The sequence below is a fragment of the Aphelocoma coerulescens genome, chromosome 1 (assembly GCF_041296385.1).
Source record: "Aphelocoma coerulescens isolate FSJ_1873_10779 chromosome 1, UR_Acoe_1.0, whole genome shotgun sequence".
Classification (NCBI taxonomy): Eukaryota; Metazoa; Chordata; class Aves; order Passeriformes; family Corvidae; genus Aphelocoma; species Aphelocoma coerulescens.
In genome coordinates this window covers 115388273-115409107 of record NC_091013.1, presented here as the reverse complement: position 1 = coordinate 115409107, position 20835 = coordinate 115388273, and the positions used below count along the sequence as shown (strand labels likewise).

At 47.5% G+C, this 20835-nt stretch overlaps 1 protein-coding gene across 6 annotated transcripts; it reads left to right on the top strand.

Moving 5' to 3' along the window:
• Positions 1-15515, top strand: CD2 (CD2 molecule). 6 transcript variants are annotated; one of them, XM_069025194.1, is made up of 8 exons: positions 1-108; positions 2272-2412; positions 3551-3636; positions 4398-4505; positions 7338-7634; positions 9365-9607; positions 11810-11929; positions 13555-15515. In XM_069025194.1, exons 4-8 carry the CDS (start codon positions 4445-4447, stop codon positions 13767-13769), a joined length of 936 nt encoding a protein of 311 aa, XP_068881295.1. In that variant the 5' UTR covers positions 1-108; positions 2272-2412; positions 3551-3636; positions 4398-4444; the 3' UTR covers positions 13770-15515. The 6 variants fall into 6 exon arrangements, with proteins under 6 accessions (XP_068881295.1, XP_068881293.1, XP_068881294.1 ...); XM_069025192.1 differs by having other exon boundaries at positions 11807-11929; XM_069025193.1 differs by having other exon boundaries at positions 3543-3636; positions 11807-11929.
• The last annotated feature ends 5320 nt before the right edge of the window (positions 15516-20835 follow it).

The following is a 20835-nucleotide window of genomic DNA, read 5'->3' as shown; positions in this document are numbered from 1 at the left end:
AAGGCCCTACTCCTCGGGGCTTCTGGGGAGTTAGAATGGGCTCACTGGGGAAATGGTCACAGCTCCAAGTCTGTCTGAGCTGAAGGACTGTTTGGGCAATGCTGTTAGGTATGTGGTGTGGTTCTTGGGGCTGTTTTATGCAAGGGTGGGAGTTGAACTTGCTGATCTTTGTGGATACCTTCCACCTCAGGATATTCTATGTGGGATTATGGATATCACAGGGGAATTTTGTCTCTTCAAATAATCAGCTGAGGATGATTCTGCATGACTCATGGTTTGAAAGCTTTTGCTTACCTTTCTGTAGAGAAGGATAAAAAAGTTAGTGCAGATAACTGTTTCAGTACACTACTGATAGTGTGTGTCTGCGTTTGTGTCACTATTTCTGGAATATTTCCATTGTGTACAGGCAGTTCAGTGCACTCAGTTGACCCTGAGGCACTGAGTCAGCATCCCTGCCAAACCCTTGGTTAAAGCTCTATTTTCAGTTATTGTTCTTCATATTTGCACCACTTCATTCAAGCTGGAGTTCTTCCTTTCTTGACAGAAGTAAGGTGGAAGTGAGGAGGAGGCAGAACGTGTCCTTCATCAGCCAAATAGCTGAAACTCAATGTGGGACCCAGCAGGTCCCTGGCATTTCATAGGGCAGGGGCAACTCCACTTGCCAGGGCTGACTTTGCTTCTTCCATGCTCCAGCCGCTGCCCACAATTCCTCCTGCTTTGTAAAAAGCTACAGTAATGGGGAATGTGCTACCAGGAAGCCTTCAGCTGCCATCCAGGGCAACCCAGATGGAGCCCAGCTGTTAGTCTTCCTGGCCAGAGTATAAACCCAGAAGAGCTTAGAAGAATAAAGTTACCATTCCCCAAAGCTTCCCCTCCACATATTACCCATCTGACATTCTAATCAAAATCACATTTGTTCTTTTCTTCACACTCTGCGTCTCATTAAGGGCCTGTCTTTGTGAGAAATTTAGAGGTGTGAAGGGCTTTGGTGATGCTTAGTGCAGCATGTCTGACTCACATGCAAATACCACTTACTATAACCTAAGTTTCATACCAGAGAAGGTGACGCAAACTATCAGATGGGCTACAAATCTAGTTTTCAGTGAAGAGCATGCTAAGTGTATTTGTAGTCTTTCTTTTCCAGTAGATCAAATAGCAATCTTTTTTTTTCTTCTTGTTCTTTTTTTTTTTTTTTTTTAATAAGCCTCAGGCATGAATGTTTATTGGTTCATCACCAAGGTGAGAACTTAGAGCTGGGAGCAGCTGCATATTGTCTCTTGAGATGTTGCCTTCAGATGCGGGGGGGCTCTGTCACCTTTACAAGGAAGTGTGGGTATGATACTTACATTCCCTGTGAGGAAACTGTGTACTGTCTTACAAAGAGCAGAAGTGTAAAGGAAAGAGCAAGCCACAAGAGCAAACGTGTATGAGCACAGTGCTTTGTGGCTTCCACAGTGGAAACAATGCCACAGAGAGATAGCAAATATGTGCAAAGACACAGCCCACTGTCGTGGCTGTGCTCAGTCCTCTGCTCCTGTGTGTCAGAAGATGGGGATGTGTAGCAATGTAATGGGCTAAACAGGGCTCAAGCATCCTTAGCTTGATGCTGATGACAGGTGTAGATGAAGGCAGGCCCAGCACTACCGTGCTGGGAGACATCTGCTTTTCTATCAGTGCCCTGGTTTTCTAGCTGGCTTTGTTTAATCCAGTGGTGTTACTTCCTGTGTGAGGAGAGAGCAGAAGAGTGTGAGAGCACTGTCGTTTACAGGCCTGGCAGAGTTCCCTTTGTCCTGCCCAGCACAGCTTGGGTTGGTGTCTGGGCTGTGACCACACACAGCTCCAGCCACAGCTCTCTCTGTGCCAGTCCCTCTGCCCTGGAGGGCATCTCTGGCTGGTGCAGGGGCTGCTCTGCCAGTGCTCTCTGCTGTAGTGGTTTTCAGGATGTTTATCTCATGCCACCTCTGAAGGTACATGCTGGCTTCCAGAGCTCCGAGCTGTGGGAGAGCTGCTCTGAGACAGAGCTTTCCAGAGATACCCTCAGACCCCTTCTCCTTAATGCCTTCTCTTGGGGATCTCCTTGAAGGGAAAACAGAGACATCAGTGCAACAGCTTAGAGTGCTTCCTTCCAAGTAACATCCAAAAAATCCCTTCCTTCTTCGAAAATGGGAATCAAAGCCCTGTCAGGACTGCAGCATGACGTTGTCTTGCTCCTCAAGAGAGGAAGGGTAAAGCTGGCAGAATAATGACATTTCCCCACTTCTCATCTGGCAGGAAGTCTGAGCTTAGACACATGGGCTGCTTTGTCCAGCTGGGTCTGATGGTGCAGGAGGTTTCTGATGCTGGTTAGAAAAGGGGCTGCTTTTGGGACAGACCATGCGTGTGCCAGGATCTCATCAGGAATCCTTGCTGCAGGTGAGTGATGTGGCCCTTTGCAGGTTTGGCTGTGCTTTTGGCTTTTGTTACGCTAAATCTCTAAGCTAGTGGCTTCTGTGCACATGCACCAAGGACTCAGGAATACCAAGGCCTGGTGTCACTTCTGTGATGTCCAGTGAACATGGGACATCAGCCATTGAGCCCTCACCCCTTCCCTCAAGTGCTTCTTCACTGCTCACAGTAAGCTCATTTTTGGATAGCCTTTTTATATCCTGTAGGAATAGTTTCTTGCTCCTGCCTACCTGTTGCTCTAAAAGAAACCAGGATGTTTGGTGTGCTGGTCTGCTGGACTGCAGGGGCTTTTGGTCTGACCCATTTCAGCTGCGAGTTTAGAAGGCTGGGTGTGGCATGTGGGCATGCCAAACTGATTAACTGGAAGTAGTGGCTTTCATTATGAATACAGGGAATTCTTTTACACCTGGTTCTACCATTACCTGACTTCTATCTCTCACCTTCACATAGGCCCACGTCTTTCTATTTGCATTTCATTTCTACCACAGACAATCCCCACCCCAACGTGTTGGCAGTGTGAGCGTGCCAGCAAACAGACAACATGCAGGGGTACCCTGGAAGCAGCTGGTGACTTTGAGGGTTGTTGCCCTGAAGAAAGGAGACAAAGTTTAGCAGAGTGTAGGCAGTGGTTTCAGCATGCCTCCCTCTGCTTTGCTTGATGGACCCAGCAAAAAAACACCAAAAAACTGAGGAGAAATCGGGGTTGCTGCATTTTGCCCAGGTTTCTTTAGGTGCTTGGGCTGGAAGCAGATGTGTCCAAGAGTTCAACACAGCTTGGTTGGCTGAGGACATATCTGGGTGTGGCAGCCCTTGCCCTCAGCTTGTTTTTTGCTGCAGAGGGTGGAGGTCAGGCACAGAAACGTGATCTTGCTGCTGATGCTTCCTCTCTCCTTTTGTGTGTGCATTCTTTGTAAGGAAACAAAAGAAGAACGAAGGAAGAAACCTTGGTTTTCCTGCAAGGGGTGTTTTTTACGTCCTTAGTACCAGTTAAAAATTATTAAGCTGGAGAAGGGAGGTGTCTTACAAGACCTTCCTTTAATTTCAAGGAAGAGGAATGAACGAACAAGAAAGATTTACCTAATATTGTACATTTCTAGTGCCACAGATTTTCTTCTGACCTCTTTCTTGGCCTACATCTGTGATGAAAAGCTGGAAGATTTCAGTGGCTACTGTAGCAGAGGAATTACGCTGGTGAGGATAAGACTCAAAATCTTCACCAGTCCATCTGTTTCATAGTGGAATCAGGAATAAAGACTTTATTATCTTCTCACATGTTTTTGGACCTAGCTACTGTGCCTCCTCACAGCTCCTTTCCTCACTGTCTTTCCCACACCAGCCAGCTCCAGGGCTGGTTTTTGTCTAGATCAAGGCAGTGCTCTCACCCCCTTCCATGCTCATCCCTCTCACAGCTTGCTCAAACTGCTGGCCCTGGCTGCAGGATGCCTTTGTGGCTCTGGCCAGCCCCTCATGCACCAGATGTTGATGCAAAGCTGATCCTGATGGTTTCCAAGGGAAGTGTGTCTCCTTCCTAAGCGTTGTCCAACAGCCACCTGCTCCTCACTGGGGGTCCTGGGCTTGCTGTCCCCTTGCTGCTGCTGAGGCTGTGGGGGAGAATTAGGATTCCCATCACTCCCCCACCCAAAAACTGCATCCCTCCCACTAGGACGCTGGCTTGTGGATGCTGGAGCTGAGCTCTTTGGGGTTTTTGAGGAGGACCAGGGCCTCATCTGGCCCTCCAGCTGGGTGGACAAACCTCCAGGGCATTCCTGCATTTTAGTGCCCATTTTCTTTGTGTCTACATGTTGCCTCCATGCTAACAAAACACCCTGTTGAGACTTATTTCCGCCTGTGCTAGAAATGAGAAGTGCTGGAGGAGGGGAGGAGGGCACAAGGGCTGCGCCGGCATGTCCCATCACTGCTCGCTCACAGCAGAAAATCCTTTCACCTGCCAGGAGCTATCATTAGACAAGGCAACACTGGATTTTTTTTGATCCTGAAAATGAACTTTAGGAGGATTTTCCTAGTCAAGTGCTTGCTGCTTTTATTTCCCAGTGTAAAATGTGAGTTTTTCTTACCATTTTTTGCTCTTTTGGGCTGATGTTAAATTGCATTTTAAAGCATTTACAACTTGGTGGGCTGCTGCTGATAAGAAACTTGTTCCACTTTTCCAATGAGTGAAGATATCTGGGTTATTGCTATTATTATTTGATTTAATTTTCAGCCAGGGGGAGGGCAGGACCTGAGTTTCCTATTCCAGTTATAATAATAAGCTGTAAAGAGTTTTGGTTTTAAGTTAATGAGCCTTAATTTGACACATGTATAATGAGAAATGTCAGCATGCAGTTTGCTTTCTGCCCTCGAGGTAGCTTGTACCACATTAGAGATCCAGTTCACTGTGCATTATTGCATGTAATTTCCTTTTCTTATCAAAGATGTGCAAATCTTTTGAAAGTGCAATTTATATTCTTCCATAAATATTAACAGAGTGATATATTTCAGTGTCTTCAGTAGAGTTGAAGTCTAAGACGTGAAAACAGCAAGCAACTGCATATATCTTTTATATTTTGCATATTATTGTTCTCATAATTTTTTAAAATATTAATCTAAAAACTTAATTAAGGTGTTAACTCATAGATTAGAGAAGGTTTTAGGAGATGGAGACAATATAAGCCTGCATAATTTTTTTTCCTCTGTTTCATTCCACTAAGATTGCATGTATGGCTGTTTAATGCTTTGCTTTTCCTTCAGAACAAAATTAATAGATAAATAAGGATTTTTTTTTTTTTTTTAATGTACATGGTCCATAAAACATCTTCCCCAGCAGAAATGAGGATTATTCCCTTGATTGGAAAATTGTTTCAGAGGCTTCCTTCCTTCTCTAAAGTTACTATGGGAGCTTTTTCTTTTAGCTCTTTCTTGTGACTGGGAGTGAGCTGTAGGCTCTCAGTTAAAACCTTTCTGCCCCTTAGAGCACATTTTAGTTGGCATTTTTAGCAGAAATGTTGTTTCATTAGCTAAACAGATTTTTAGTATCATATGTGTAGGATACTCAGCTTTCCACTAGAAAGACTACGGACATCAAATCAACATTTAGGTGGTCCATAGAGATGCCATTGAATTATCCTTGAGAACTCAGACTACTTTTTTTCTTTACCTTCAGAGAGAAAATGTAAGTAGTGTCTGTTATGCCCAGAAATACTATTACTATCTTTAAATACTTGTTCATTACTGAGCAGAAACAAGTACCAGCATTCAAATATTTGGGTGTAATGTGTAGTGTAATCTGTGTGGGGCATAGCTGGTTCCAAGGCTGTTTAGTTGATAGCTTTATTTCAGGATATTTCATTAGATATGTCAAATACCTTGTAAGGAAGGCAGTGCTGAAAGAACAGCCTCTCTTTAGAGGTGGTGAATTGCCAGAAGCACTACAGCATTAATGTTCTTGTTACAGAGGCAGGCTATTTTAGTTCTCTGATTATCTCTAATATTGTTAGTTTAATGAAATAGCCACTGGATTTCAGTTTCCCCTCTGTGGTGCCATTTATCATTATCCTAGATACAAGGAGTGAAGGACTGTAATAAAAATATGCATAAACACAGTTTTTCTCTCTGTGGGGAAAAAGTGCTTGAAATATACAAAATTAGAGCAGAACCAGCTCTGTGTGGTGATGGGAAGGGAAATCTCCTCCTGCTGATTGGCTTCACCCTGTAAATTGAGGAGGAATGAACACAAGAAAACGACAAATGAAATAAGTTGAGTGCGTGCATTTGGATAGCAGTGAGCTTATCCCACCTGACACTCGCACGCAGATTTCGACCTCCTCCTGCAGGCTGTCCACCTGCCACGGGGGTGGGGACAGTACCTCACTTGAAATGGCCTCCCAGCAAAGTTTCCCAAGTCCTGGCTCACCAGAGATGGGGCCTGCAAGGACTGTGGCCAAAGCAGCCTGGAGGGGAGCGGGCAGAGCACCCGGGCACCGCTCCGGGAGCGCGTCATCCCCACTGGGGGAAACATGATGGACGTTTGGCAGTAGCCTTGGCTTTTCTGAATATCCCCTTTGGCAGCCCCATGCTCAGGTGCTGTGCCCAGTCCTGAAACCACCTTTGGGAAGCTCCTACTCTTAACTGTTCTGGAGAAGGGAATCAAGGAAGAGAAAAGATTTTTTTTTTTTTTTTTTTTTGGCAATTGCTTTTCTTGTAATGTCTCCTGCGCCCCCTCAGTTCACATGATGCTTGTCGCTGTTTCTCCCTGCCTTACTTGCCCCATCAGGATCCTGTGCTAGAAAAAGCAAGTGGATATAGTCCAGTGGGGCAGGGTGCCTGGGATGGGAGAGGAAGGGGCACTGCAGTGGGTCTGCCTCCAGTTCAGTGCCTTACACTCACTCACTGCTTGACATGGGCTACTATAATTATCCACTGTGGTTGCTGAAATGATTCTGCTGTCCAGGGACATGACTATTTTTGCTGTCTGCAGTAATGTTTGCAGTGATGGGCACTCGGGGTACCAGCCTGTGCCATGTGCAAAACACTGAAGTGATGTTCTTTTCAGGAAGGGCTAAGTTCATGGGTAAGTGAATGGGTGGCCATGAATCTTGGCATCCAGTGTCACTCCAAGTAAGTCAGCCAGAGTATAAATTCAGCTTTGAAAGCTGTACTCTTAGCTTTCTTGCCTCTCAGAATTAAATTGGATGCTGGCATTTATCTGATGAACAATCAAGAAGTGCTTTGGAGCAGGGGCAGAAGATGGCATCAGAAAAGCAGAGAGGCTTAGGCAGCTCAGGAAGGGGGAGGCATAGCAAATGACAACCTTTTGGGTGACTGCTGTGGCTGCTGAGCACAGCAGCAGGGGCTGCTGGAGACCACTAATGGGCTGGCTGTGCTTCCCTCAACAGGTTCCAGCACCAGCTTACTTTACAAGGCAGTGAATGAGACAGCTCTTCTCAGCATCACTGCTCCTGGGAGCATCTATGAGGCAACATGGACGAAAGGTGGACAAAGGCTGGTTCAGATCAAAAATGGCAGAACGAGGCACTATGTGAACAAGGACCAGTGCAGGTGTGCGATGCTGCGAAATGGGACTCTGCAAATCCAGCGCCTGGAGAAAGCCGACAGTGGAAACTACACGGTGCTGGTTTATCAGCAGGATGGAAAATTGAAGGCAGAAGAAAATATAATGTTCTTTGTTCAAGGTGAGTTTTTGCTTTTCCCATACCATTCCCAGCACAGCCGAACAAGACTTGGTATTCTCTTCTCTCTCCTACAGCCTTTCCTACTCCATGCTCTCCTTTCTGATTTGGAGGGGAAGGACTTCTGTAGGACATACTTTTTCCTCCTGCCACTGACAACGGTCTGCCTCTCTTCTCCCTTCTCTTGCTCCTATTGATGGCCTCAAATCCCTGGCTTCTTTCTGGCTCCCCTGTTTGTCAGCCATCAGGTTTCTACCTGTAAGCTGACCTCTAAGCTATAGGACAGCATGGCTTTTTCCCCAAAAAGAGGATAGTTTTGTTCTGTCCTTCTTCAGCCAGCATGTACACCTTTGCCAACCTCTTTGAGTCTGTGGGCACCAGCTGGGATTACAGAAATGACACCTTATTGAGGCAGCAATGACAGCTGGAATGGTTTTAGCAGGGTTTCTGTGCAATGGGAGGCCCCGTGTCTAACGGGCTGCCGAGTAGTGAGGGTGTCTCACTGCTTTGGGAACTATTACTGTAACCAGATTCTGGAAGTCATCAGGGCCTGATGCTTCTTGCTCATGTTTTAAGCCACTGAACTGTCATTGGGGTGTCCTTGTTTCAGGTCAAGGTTAATGTTCCAGCCCAGCTGTGTGCTGCATTATGTCCTCTGCTGTGCAGCAGAGAGGTTGCATTACCTCTGACACATGGTTTTGGAAGTCCTGTAGTAGTTGTCAGGTGCTAGAATAATTTGTCAGGCAGGTTACCCCTTGGTTACTGGGGCTGGACAAACAGCTGTTAAAAAATATATAGTCTCAATGATATCCTCACACAGCTCCATCACCAGAGTCTGGACTGGTGTGTTTCCCACTGGGATGTTCCTCTGAATGATAGGCTCCAGTTTGCAAAAGAGGAGTGGGCTTTACAAGGAGAGGGTGGCTGCAGATGTTGTGGTGTGAACCTTGACTGTGTGTGCTACGAGCAGCCCTTATTTGCTCTAGAATTTATAGTCTCTATAACTTACACTGCCTGAAATTAGAGGTGGCACTGACAGGTTTTTGTTTATCTGGTCTTACAGGTAGAAATAATTTTTTCCATTTGCTGTCCCTGCCAGTTGCCCTTCCTCGAGGAAAACCCTGCAGGCTTTTCTGTCTCTTTCAGTGCCACCAGTGATAGAGAAACTGGAACCAAAAGGGAGCTAGTTGTTTGCAGGGCATAAGAAGAGACAGAAATTGGTTGTCTGGCATAACCTCACTGAGAGCTGAAGTGTCTGTTTTGTGTTTTCCAGTCTGAGTTGATGGGCTTCCATGCTGTGCTGTCATGCCAGCTGAGTGCTGTTGGTAGCACACAGAGCATCATAAGTAGCTTTCCGTAGTTTTTCCTGCTTTAGAGAAAATCTCTCCTGAAGGGCACAGGCAGAGCAAGGCCAACTTCACTTGCACCAAAACACAGGGTCCAGAGGTGGAGGGGGCTGTGGCTCTGAGTTCCTCCCATCCACCTGAAGACTGAGCTTCCTCCCCTCACCTGCTTGGTGTCCAGCTCTGCTTTACTGGGCCAACTGTGTAGGCTACTGCACTGCATTTTCCTTATTATTGCCTTGTTACTTCTGTACTAGAGGTCTAATTTGCTCTTCATTCTTCTGTGGTCTCATTAGCTGGCGATTTGGGGTTAATTCTCTGTTCTGCTTAATAATGCAGGCTTTCAAAAGGAGAAAGCATGTCACATGTGTTCCTTCCCTTCTTTTTCAGAGCCTGTCCCTCAGCCAATCCTCAGTGCTGAATGCAGGAATAAAAATGTATCTGTCAAGTGCGAAGTGAAACAGAAAGCTAAGGATGAAGCCTTTATAATAGAACTGACTCAACCCACTGGCAAAAAGATCCAAAAGAATGCAACAACGTTGGAATGGCACGGGCGGAATTCTGGGATGTTCAGATGTGTTGTTAAGAACCAAGTCAGTGAAAAAATGACCGAAAAAGTAATTAAGTGCCCAGGTAAGAAGTCTTTTTCATCAGAATGTGCTAGGGTGGAGCACACAGCCTGATGCAGTTGCACACATCTGCAGGACTGGTCCAGGCACCAGGAGCACAGAGATTCCGAGTACCCAGTACTGTGAGTCTGATCCCAACACAGTTATTGGGAGCTGATGCTGCTGTGCTAGCCAGGATGCAAGTTGTGCTTTCTGCCTGGCATTCTCCAGCCTTGTCACATCTCCCTGCTCCCCATCCTGCTGCTGCCAGCCCCACTGCTATCCTTAAGGCATTCCTACTCTGATGGCAGGGCGACCAAGCCCAGGGCAGTGAGATATGAGGGGGATTTTGCTCCTCCCCTTCTCCTGTGGGAAATTCCTTTCTATTCTTCTCCTCGCCATAATCATATCTATAAATGTGGTGGTTGCCTGCTACCCATAGATGTGGATGAGTGCTCTCACAAGGGGAAAAATAAGCTGCTTGGACTCTCCAGCTTGGCCTAGAAATCAGGGCAGAAGTTATGGAGATCTTTGCTTTGGGGTGACATGGGTCAGATAAGCATGGCTCAAATGTACCATGGTTTTCCTATTCAGTTGAAGCCTCATCTTTCTAAACCACAGATGCAGCAAAGGACTGAATTAAAATTGCATTTTAAATGGGTAGAGTCATGCTGAAAATGATTCAGTAGACAAAAGAAGTCATCATATGTGTCATCCCCCCACCCTCCCATGTAAAGTCTTGGAAGTTAAGGCACAAACAAAGGACAGATCATACTGGTATGATGCTGGGCGTGGTGTTCAGGTCAAAGTTCAGAATTCCAGTGCAGTACTGAGGGAAAGTCCTTGAATTTGCCAGGCTAGGGTCATCCCACCCAACCAAGAGTGCTCTGCTTGAAGCATTCTCTTGCTCTAGATTCCTGTTGGAGCTGGTGGAGAGTGGGGAGGAGCTCACAAGAGCTGGATCAGTATTTCCAATTTTTACCCATTTTTGCCATGGTGAATTTAGGGAAAGTCCAAGTCTGAAGGACAGCCCAGGGTGTGAGAAGGGAGGGAGCAAGCCTTAAGCCATAAAGGCTTTACTGACGTGATCCCAGGTCTGCTGAGGCTGACTGAAGGGCAAAGAGTTGAGGGACAGGATGGCCTCTGTTCTCTGGTGCAGCTGTTGCTTCCTGAGAAATCCTCCTAATTTCAAAAATAGCCAGACAATGTGGTTTTTTGCTGCTGCTTGACCTGATGGATTGCACAGTTTCATTGGTGCTAGCATTGGGAAGGGGCGAGCAGGATGTGGCATGGACTTTGGAGCCAGGTATGAAAGCGTGCTGCTGGATTAGGTCTGTTTAAGACAGGGCAAACTATCCCAAACACCTTGTCTGGATGAGGAATTGCTGGCAGAAGCTGCCCATGCCAGGACACAAACCAGGCAAGCCTGCACTGCTGCTATAGACAGACATTAGCCATTGTCTAAATAACTTTGATTTCACGTTTTCTCACCATTGAGAAAGGGTGAGTTGGGTGGGAGAGTTTGTTTTTTCTCACATCATTAACAGAGAAACACCAATGATCTTTAAGGTACAAATATAGCATTTCTTAGACACCAAAAACCCTCTAAAACTGTGCAGCACTACTCTTCCTACCCAAACTAAATACCTCTCAAACTTTTCTGCGTAGTGGCAGGACTCTGCTAGCTCCATATTAGATTAAAAATCTCTCATCTTGCAGTCAAACCTCCTTCTAACCTTGCTACCCTCCGTGAACTCTTGGTCCTGCATTTGAGGCCAATCATCTTGAATTTTGACCTTTACAGGCAAGGTACATTTCAGGTGGGCTTCAGCTCAGCCAACTTTTCATGGAAGTGAAGTGCCTTCACACATGGTATGTGAATCTGCCTGGGCTCCTCTTGCTCTCATCTGGGACAAACAGGAACAGAAAAAGTAAAATACACCTTGGTGTAACACTGGCAACTAAAACAGGTGGTAATTTAGATACAGAGAGGTGGCACACATGAACGCTCTGGTTTCAATTTTCTGCAGAACTTGAATCCATCAGGGAGCAATCAGAATTCCCGCAATGAGCAGCACCAGCTTTCTGCTGTGTACAGGGAAAAGGAAAAGGGTGGGGTGTGTACTGGCCTGCCTTTAGAGTCAATGGAAGAAAATACAGCATTCTAAGTAGATGTTGTGAAAGTTATTTCTTTCCATCTAACATCCTCTTTCATTCTCTTTAGTAGGCAAGCTGGACTTTTATCTCATCTTAAGCATAGCAGGAGGTGCAGTCTTCTTTGTCATCCTTGTGATTTGTCTTATTTATTGTATCAGAAGGAAGAAAACAAAAAGACATGAAGGTTATGGTAAGTGTTTAAGGGGCTTTGTTTTGCTATCCAGCCACCTAAAATGTTAGAGCTTCCCACTGACAGCAACCCTGTGGTCAGGAGCATGCTTTCTGCATTTACATGAGCAGTAACCTGGTTTTAGCATATGCTAAATCTGTGCAGATCAGCTGGAATTGCCAGTCTCGCTTTCTGGCACATGCTTTGAGCAAAGGACTTCTTGTTCTCAAGGCCTTTGGTTTGTTTGTGGGGGAAGAATTGCTCCTCTAAAGCTTGGCCAAGGCCACCAGCCATGAGCATCTGTTGGGCTAAAATACACTTAGATATCCTGTCAGCAGATTTGTTTTCATTAAATTGGTAGAAAATCGGGATCCTTGACATCATCAGTATCATTTGGAAAGAGTGTAGATAGTGAGCAGGGGCAGGAATAGCTCAGCTTTTCTATGTGTTTACTCAAGCATCTCATGGAGCTTGCCCTCTCTACAAAACAAGATCCTTGGAGGGCTGGTGACACTGGAGGTCCAACTTTTGGGGCACATTTGAAGAGTTGAGGTTTTCAGTGTGCAGAGGTTTCATCTGTTGTCCAAAATTCACACTTCTTTAAGGCTGCTGGAAACACTCTGCCAGAGTATTCTCTGAGCGTGGGCTCTGAGACTTGGCAGAGAGGCTGCCTGGAATTACACATGGCCTGGGTGTTGCTGCTGGTTTGGGTGGACAGAGGACACTGAGCTGCTGCTCAACAAGAATTGTCTGGCCTACCTGGAAGGGGAGGCTAAAGCAGGAGGAGGGAGGTTGTTTAAAGGTTTGTTTCTGAGTCCTGCCCTCATACACCTCGTGAGCACAATGCTGGTGTGAGCACAGCCAGCTGAGTATTATTTTACATTATGCCTGTTCTCTTTTGAGTGGTACAGATCACTGCCTCAGCTGTGCAGTGACACTATTCTCAGTTCTTGGGTCTGGATTCAGCAGGAATTAAGAAAATGAGTCTGAAAAAAAAGAACTGATATTTTAGTGATTATTTTATGGTGACTAGCCTCTCTGAAACAGTTTGCTGTGTGTTTAAGGCCAACTCAGTGTCCCAAGAGGTAAATTCCTCAATCCCTAAGTTGAGATGCGTGATATTTCAGAAATGATGAGTCAGTGATCAGAAGTCAGTTGGCATGAATTTACTTTTCCTCTGTGCATGAAAATTAATGCTGGCAAAAGGGATCTCTGGCTTCCAGATATCTGGAAATCCCAGCACAGATAATGGCAGGACAGAATGCTTTGAAGCTGCTTCCTGGGGTTAGATTTCACGTCCTCTTCAGTAGCCTTCAAAAGGGGACAGAGCAGCTCAGGATGGGGGTGTCCATCAATGTCTACTGGGGCCTCCCTCACAAAGCTGGTTCCCCTGACAGACAGGGCAGAGCTGCCCCAAATGCCCCAGGTACCTTGATCTCAGCAAGGCAGCCAAAACCTTTCCTGTTGGTATGGGATGTGCAGGCAGAGGTGATTTTTTTGTTGTTCACTGGGACGGCAGGAGCACCTGAGAGCAGCAGGTTAAAAACCTGTATTTGGCTTTTCCTTGCTTGGGCCAAGGACATTTCTCTGGCCTTTTGACTTCTTCCTGGTGCGTGTCTGACTGTGGGGTCCTTCTGTTGTTGCAGAGGAGGAGCGAGTGATGCAGACTCTGCCCATGGACCGCGAGAAGGGGATGCGGGAGCTGCCTCAGACTCCGTCCACCCCCACCCCGAGGCAGCTGCGAGTGCAGCAGCGGCCGCTGCCACAGCCCCAGGGGCTGCAGCAAGCGCTGCCCCCGCAGCCCCGGCCACGGCCCCGCACGCAGCCACGGACTCCGAACCTCCCGAGAGAAAGGCCTTGAGCAGACATCCTGGCAGGAGGGATGTTGGTCTCTCTGCTCCACCGTTCACTGGGAAAAGAAAGTTTCTGACAGCCAGGAGCCCCTCCTGCCCAGCCCTGCGTAACGCTCAGCTATGAAATGGCAGCTTTCGTTGCAGAAAATTAGAGCATCAAATGGAGACGAAGAGACCCAGTGGAGGAGATTCAAGGTGATGGGCATTCATCCCTGTGGCCATTTTTCTTTGAGTGTCTTCATGTTAGGATACGGAGCATTGAGCCTTGAAATCTGTGTCTTTCTGTGGTTCACTTGTTTTTACCTCACCTTGTTGTCTTCGTGCTTTTTGGATGGTTTACACCAAGAGGAAGCTAAAGCTCGACTGAGACAAAATGGACTTCTGGATCTTACAGGGTTTTATCTCCTGCTACACATTAGGACAGCTCTCTGGCTTCAGCACCAAATACACGGCCTCCTGGACCAAAAAGTAGTTGTATGTAATTAAATATTTGTCTGAAGTTGAAAGGATTTGTGTTGCATAATGCAGAGAAGAAAATATTGAAAGGATGTGTGAGAGCCTTGAAGCATCTGTGTGTGAAAAACACAAATGGGAAAGGAATAAACCTCTCCCTTTTCCCACTGTGTTTAGAAAAGAAACTGTGGGATTAAATTGTAGCAAGGGAGAGTTAGGTCAGTATTTTTTTTTTTTAATGAAACACTGAGATTTCTGGGAGAGATTCTTCAGCACAGACGTTTCAAAGGGTGGATGAGACAACATTCTGTGAAGCCTCTTTATCCTGCCAAGGGCTAGGGGAGTGTGCTACATGGCCTCTCCAAGGGCTGTTTCAGCTCAGTTTTCTATGACTTTTTAGCAAAGAAAACAAACCTTTATTCTCAGCATAAGTCTGTTTGGCTATCCAGACAATTTTTTTTTTTTTTGCATAGAAGAGGTCTGGTATCCTTTGGCTTGTGAAACGAGCATTGTAAACTGCCAACCAGTAGGATTACTGGTGGCACTGTCTGAATTTTCATGGCTCTCCATCTCAGGGCCTCCTGCTGAGGGTGAGGGACCGCGTCTCTTGATTTTGCTGGTAACACCTCATGTATAACCAGGAGATGGTAGAGAGCTGCTGAGAGATCTGCATCCCCAAGGGAGAAGTTGGACTGCAATACATGCACCAGCATCACCTTCCCATGTGCTGGACACTGCTTGCTTCTCTGGGCCTTGGGGATGTCCATAACTGCCTCTACAGGACAGCTGAGGAGCTGAGAGCACAGGCCTGTTTCAGAGCAGGGTCTGAATGGGTACAGTGGCCCAGCTGGGAGAAAAGGCAGAGCAGGTGAAGGAGGAGAGAGCTGCAAGAGCCACGGAGCATGAGACACCCAGCCAGCTGGCTGATGTGTCAGGCAGAAGAACACCTAATACCTCTTTTAGGCTGGCCTATCCCACATGTGCCAGGGGAGATAAAACAGCTGTGCCTTGTTTCTCCTGAGAAATCTGACTATTTTTATCTTCTGGTATAAGGGCAAGGAGGCAACTTGTCAGGAAAAGGAAGTCTCTGCCTCCTCCAGAGCTCAGTCACTTCGCTTGAACTCCAACAGCGGGAACAGCCCTGGGAGTGCCGCTTGCTCTTGCCTTAGCTTTCTGCAGCTGATTTTCAGGCTTTTGCTATTTAAAGTTGCATTTGGTAAATGTTTCATGGTTTATTTTGTAACATACCATATGCTATATCCCTGTACTGAATGAATAAAGAGAAGACTGGGTGCAGATGATCTTAGTTCACAGCTGTGCTGGTACTTCAGTATCTCACTTTGATACAAAGGAGGCAACAAAACCATTTTGGTCCCTGAGCCGCAGAAGCAGGGATGCAGGAGGTGTCACACCATCCCTGGGAGGTGCAGGAGTGCCAGGAGCTGGTGGGCTCAGGGTGGTGTGGGTGAACACAGCTGCTCTGCCTGTCCTGTGCTGCCAGAGCTCTCCTGGGTACAGGTGTGGGGGTCCTTCCTGGGAGAGAAGATTCATCCCTATTGGGTGGATTTACACCAAAACACAGTCCTTGGTAGGTGGGCAAGAAAATACTATTAGCTAGGAGTATGGAAAGCTCACCAGAGCAATACTTTATTTTTGATTTACTCCTTATTTTTTTTGCCAGTCACCGTTGTTTCTGTGATGTCTCATTGTACAAGTATCGGCCGTTGCAGCACATGAGGAACAAACATGAGACATCACAAAACCAAGGGTGACTATCAGTGCTCCATGACACATTCAGAAAAAATGCTGACTTACCAAAAGGCACCAAGTAGAACTAGCTTTTTCTGAATACGTGTCATGGAACATTCAAATCTCAGGCTTTTATGCTGTAGTGGACGTTTCAGTTCTGGAAAACAAGCTGGCATTGGGACCTAAGATGTAACAGGATGTGCTTGGCTCTGGCTGTAACCTTTCTTGGTTCTTTTTTTGTACCACTGGGTCATGAGATGAAGTGGTTTTAACTATTCTTAAGGGAGATGAGATGAGATGATTGATGTGCTGGGCTTGTCCTTGTCTATGTGCTGCCTCATCCCCCCTGTTTGGAGAGCTGCAGTTTCTGCTGCCTGGGTATTAGCAGGGATCAGTTTTGCTTGGTGGTGTGCTCCAGAGCCGCTGCTGAAGGAATGGCAGGGAGGTGCAGCCCTGTGATCAAAGCAGGTCTGTGGTTGTGCTGTGGTCCTGTAGCACCCACCACATGGGCAGACTGAGCAGGCACCCAAAAGAGCAATGGTTGTTTCTGTAGAAGATACAAAGCTTCTCTCCCAGCATTAATCCATGTGAAAACAGCAGCACTGGCTGCCCAAACTTGGCCTTTCTAGTAAAGTAGCCAGAATCTGCTTGTATCTCTTTTGGCTATTAACCTGTCCAGAGGGAGGTTCTCAGGCTTCTAGCACAGACAGTGCTGGAGACAGCTAGATAATTTAATTCCTAAACTAAAACTCTGAGTCTGTAAAAGGTCGAGTAGGAAACCAATGCTAGTACAAGTCTTTCTTGAGATGTTTGCCAGAATGAAGCTATGGGGAAAAGACACTGATTTTGTCCTTATTCTTCAACAGATGATCAGGTGCTGATGTGGAGGTAACACCCAGGTGGGACTGTGTTGTCCATCAGCTCCCTCTCCATTCTGACAGATAGGTATCATCTCAGTTGTCCTGAAGCCTTGTAAAGGATGGGTAAATGCTGGGTTTGTGTTTCAAACAGCAGCCCCCATGGGCCGAGCTCAGCAAGCTGGGAAAGGTGCTCCACCAACATTCCTTGCAGGTGCCAGCCATGCAGTGAGCAGCTTGGCATGGCTGGCACCTCCTGATCCCCAAACTGGCTGATGGTCACCCTGAGAGACAGAGGGTCTTGTTCATGTGCTGCAGCTGATAATGTAAGAGGTCTGGGTTCAGGCTTTTGGAGAAGATCTGTTTGTAGTAGCTATCAAGCTCATGAAGTACCCCTGCTGTGTAGTCCTATCTCAGGCCGTGGGAAGAAAGACAAGAGTTCACTGACGGAGAGCACAGTAAGAGGCCCTGTGCCAATGAACTGGCCTCCTGGTCTCCTCTGCCAGCCTCATCTCAGAGGAGGAGTGCCAAACGCAACCTTCTCCTCACTCTTTTCCCCTGGCAAAGTGCTCCTTCCCTCCCTGCAGCTGGGAGTTTACCAGAGGACCTTTTCCCATCCTTCCAGCCTGGCTGCTGCCTTGAGCCATGGATCAGCAGAAGTGTGGGAGCCCTTCCCTCCCTCAGAGGTCCAGCTTCAGCCTTTACCCTTTCAGAGAGGTGCCACAGCAGCTGCTTGAGGGCCTCTGGTGCTCACCCCACACTGAAATTCCCCTCTGCTCTGCTCCAGCCTCCTCACCAGAACTGCTCTTCCTTTGTGAGGGGGAGCTGCTTTCTCCCCAAGAACAGCAGGGACACAGGTGAAGGAGTTTTCCCAAAGCATTACATGGCTGCTGCTCCCCTGGACCTTCTGGTGGAGCCAGGAAGGTGTGGAAGGGAGCTGTGGGCAGAAAAGAGCAGGTACATGAGGAGCTACCTCACATAAGCTACTGTCCAGGGCTTCCAGGCTGGGATTTAGGGGCAGAGGAGGAGGGCAGAGATCGGCTGAGCTGGGCCAGCGAACAAGCCAGGCTCTGTGCATGTGGCACACAGGACAACAGGGCAGGTGGAGAGGATGGGCGGGCACAGAAATGGCTGCTTGAGAAGATGAGCTGGATGACCAGGAAGCAGGATTTGAGTCATATGACTTTGTCACACTCACAGTCCTGGGATGTAGCTTCTCCTTCTGTGCAGAGCTCCCATCTGAAGTGCAGTTTACCTCTTGGGCAGGGGCATGAGTTGCCTGCCTTGCTGGGTCTCCTGCTTCTCCCTCCTTTTTCCATCAGAGGACCAGTTGCCTTGTTCTCACCTCCTGTGACACTTCCCACCATCACTGTCTATTCTAGCTTTCCTTTCCAACAAAACGCCCACTCTGGACGGTTTATTCTTCCTCTTTGAATGACAACTCAGGACTCCACCTATGCACATGTCAGCCAAAGGGAGGAGAGGGGACTTCCAAAGTGTCCTTGTGGCTTCAGAGCATGGTTCCTGATGATCATGCCTACACTGAGAAGCCCCTCTCTGAGTTGCTTTGCTATTGGCTGCCTTTGCCAGTGCTGTCAGGAAAGATTCCTGGCTCTGGAAGGAACCTCTTTGCTGCCTTCTGCCATGGAAAGTGCACAGCCTGCGCCTACTCCGCTTTTTGAGTCTCACTGAGCATGTGGTGCTGTCAGGCCCTGCTAAAGCAATGTTCGATCCTGCCCACCTGCCTGTCACCAGCGCTGGCCTCAGTGCGGTGCCAGTGCCTCGCCTGCCTTTGGTTTGGGTGCTATTGTTCGACAGTTTATGCCTCGGGTGCATCTGAAGCCTAGTCTTGAGATAACAGGAAGAGATAATGCCACAACAGAGATGCTCATTGGTTGCATTTCCCACACGCTTTCTCTGCCTACATAAAAACAGCAGGCAAGAGTTTCGGGCTGCTGCCTGGCCTCCCACACAAATACCTGCTTTCATTCCCAGCCCTTTTGTGTGGCGTGGGGCAGGCGGGCGAGCATGGTGCAGAGGCAGAGGGGTGCGAGGAGCGACGTGCTTGGTGCTGTCACTGCCGACCACTGAGGGGAGCAGCTCTGAAACATCACTGCCTGCAGGCATCCCCAAACTGCATTTCTGTGTTTGCCACTCCCTGGCTCACCAGCAGGGAAATGGGGACAGGCTCCAAGGCTGGTGCGTTTGGACAAACAGCCCTTGGAGAGCCGCAGGATTAAAGTGCTTGGGAGCGCTGCTCTCAGCAGCCGGAGTTAGGCAAACCCCTCTTCCTCTGTTAAAGCCAAAGCGAGATTTCCTGTGAATAATGGCAACGAAATAAAGGCACGCTTGTTTGCCAACACGTTCTTATGGAAGGGTGCCCTGGTCTCCAGCTTTTCTTTCATAAAACATGCACGCACATCCCGTGCTTCCATGACGGGCTCTTCGCAAAGCCTGCGTCAGTCCCTTCCCCATCTGGCTGGGTGCCCCAGAGCCCCCTGTGCTTGCTTGCACGTTTTCTGGAGGATCCTGCTGGGCAGTTCCTAGAAAGGAGCTCTGTGCCAGGGCACTGGGGGCTTGCCCTGCTCTGCCCCTGCTCTGCTCTTACTCCTGACTCATCTGACAATGACATTGTGTCCTGTCTGTCCCTTGTGACTTGCCCTGCCCTGAGCAATAGGCACATGGCAAACCTGGGAGAGCAAAGGCAGTGTGAAGGCTTGGGATGTTCCTGTGATGCGCCTATTCGTATTCCTGCTGGGAATGGGATTTCTCCTCTTGTATGAGAAGGGAGTACTTGTAGCTATCAGTTTGTGCTGGCACTGCTGTTTCCTTCCATCTCTGCTTTCCTGGAGGTTTTACAGCTGTTAAAGGCACCACCTGAGGGAGCTGTGTCTCCAAGAATGGCTGTACAACAGCAGGCTGTACAAACAGCAAGGGCGACTGCAAGGCCCGTGTGCTGCAGACACACAGGTCACTGTAGTGACCAGTTCTAGTTGGCTTCAGTGATTTCAGTAGCCAGGGCTACTGCAGTAAATGGCAGAATGAGGATGTGGTTCCTATTGCTGGTAGGAAGTGCTGGTATCTCAAACCTAAAATTCAACCAGCAAAACCTCCAACGCTCTTCTGCTGAGCTTACAGTTTCTGTAGACTCTGTTTTTCTTTTAGCCATTTATAAATGACACAGCTTAAGACAAGACAAGCTCAGCCTAAAGCTAGCCACTGCAAAAGAGGAACCAAGTAACATGGAGATTCTTAAAACCACTGTCAGGAAGGAAACTTGTCTGCACAGCAAGAGACTTGTAGAAGCCTTTAGGTCCTGTAGTGGAAATTAAATACCAAGTGTTGAAGGAGTTGAACAGAATCCAAAGTTTTCCAAAGGAAGGTGTGTTTAATAAGTAAGAAGGGGTGGAAATAAATGGTCTCCCCACCCTCTTTCTTTCAGGCATCTTGTCTTGCCTAGAAATACAGGCCACAGTGGGCTGTTGTATTTGATGCTGCTGAGAACAACAAATATGTCCCTGACTGTTGCTCTCAAACTACACTCTCTTATCAGGTTCATTCTTGTCCTTCTCACCCCTATTCCTTGGCACATGTGCAGTTTGGCTGGGGTATGTTCTAGGGAGAAGAGGCTGGACATGTCTGAATATCAAATGTTACCTGCAGTAGGCCTCTCTGCTGATGCTGCGAACATCACATCAGGATTTCCCTTAAATTGGAAAACCTCCAAACAGCATCTCTGAAGATCCACAGGTGGCAGGGTTAGAGGGGATGTCAACAACATGAGGAGAGGCATTTCAAGATGGCAGCTGTAGAAGTAGCTGTGAACCTCCCTCGTCTCAGAGCATCTGTGCTAGGGAAGAGCATCTGTGACAGAGCACCTTAGGCAAATGCAGGCATGATGTCTTATCTAGAGATGAAAAAGTGCACCACAACCGGCGGGCACCGAAGCATCTGTCTCAACTGACTCAACACATGTGCACACATGTTAAGCAGCGGGAACTGCTGGTCCTCTCCC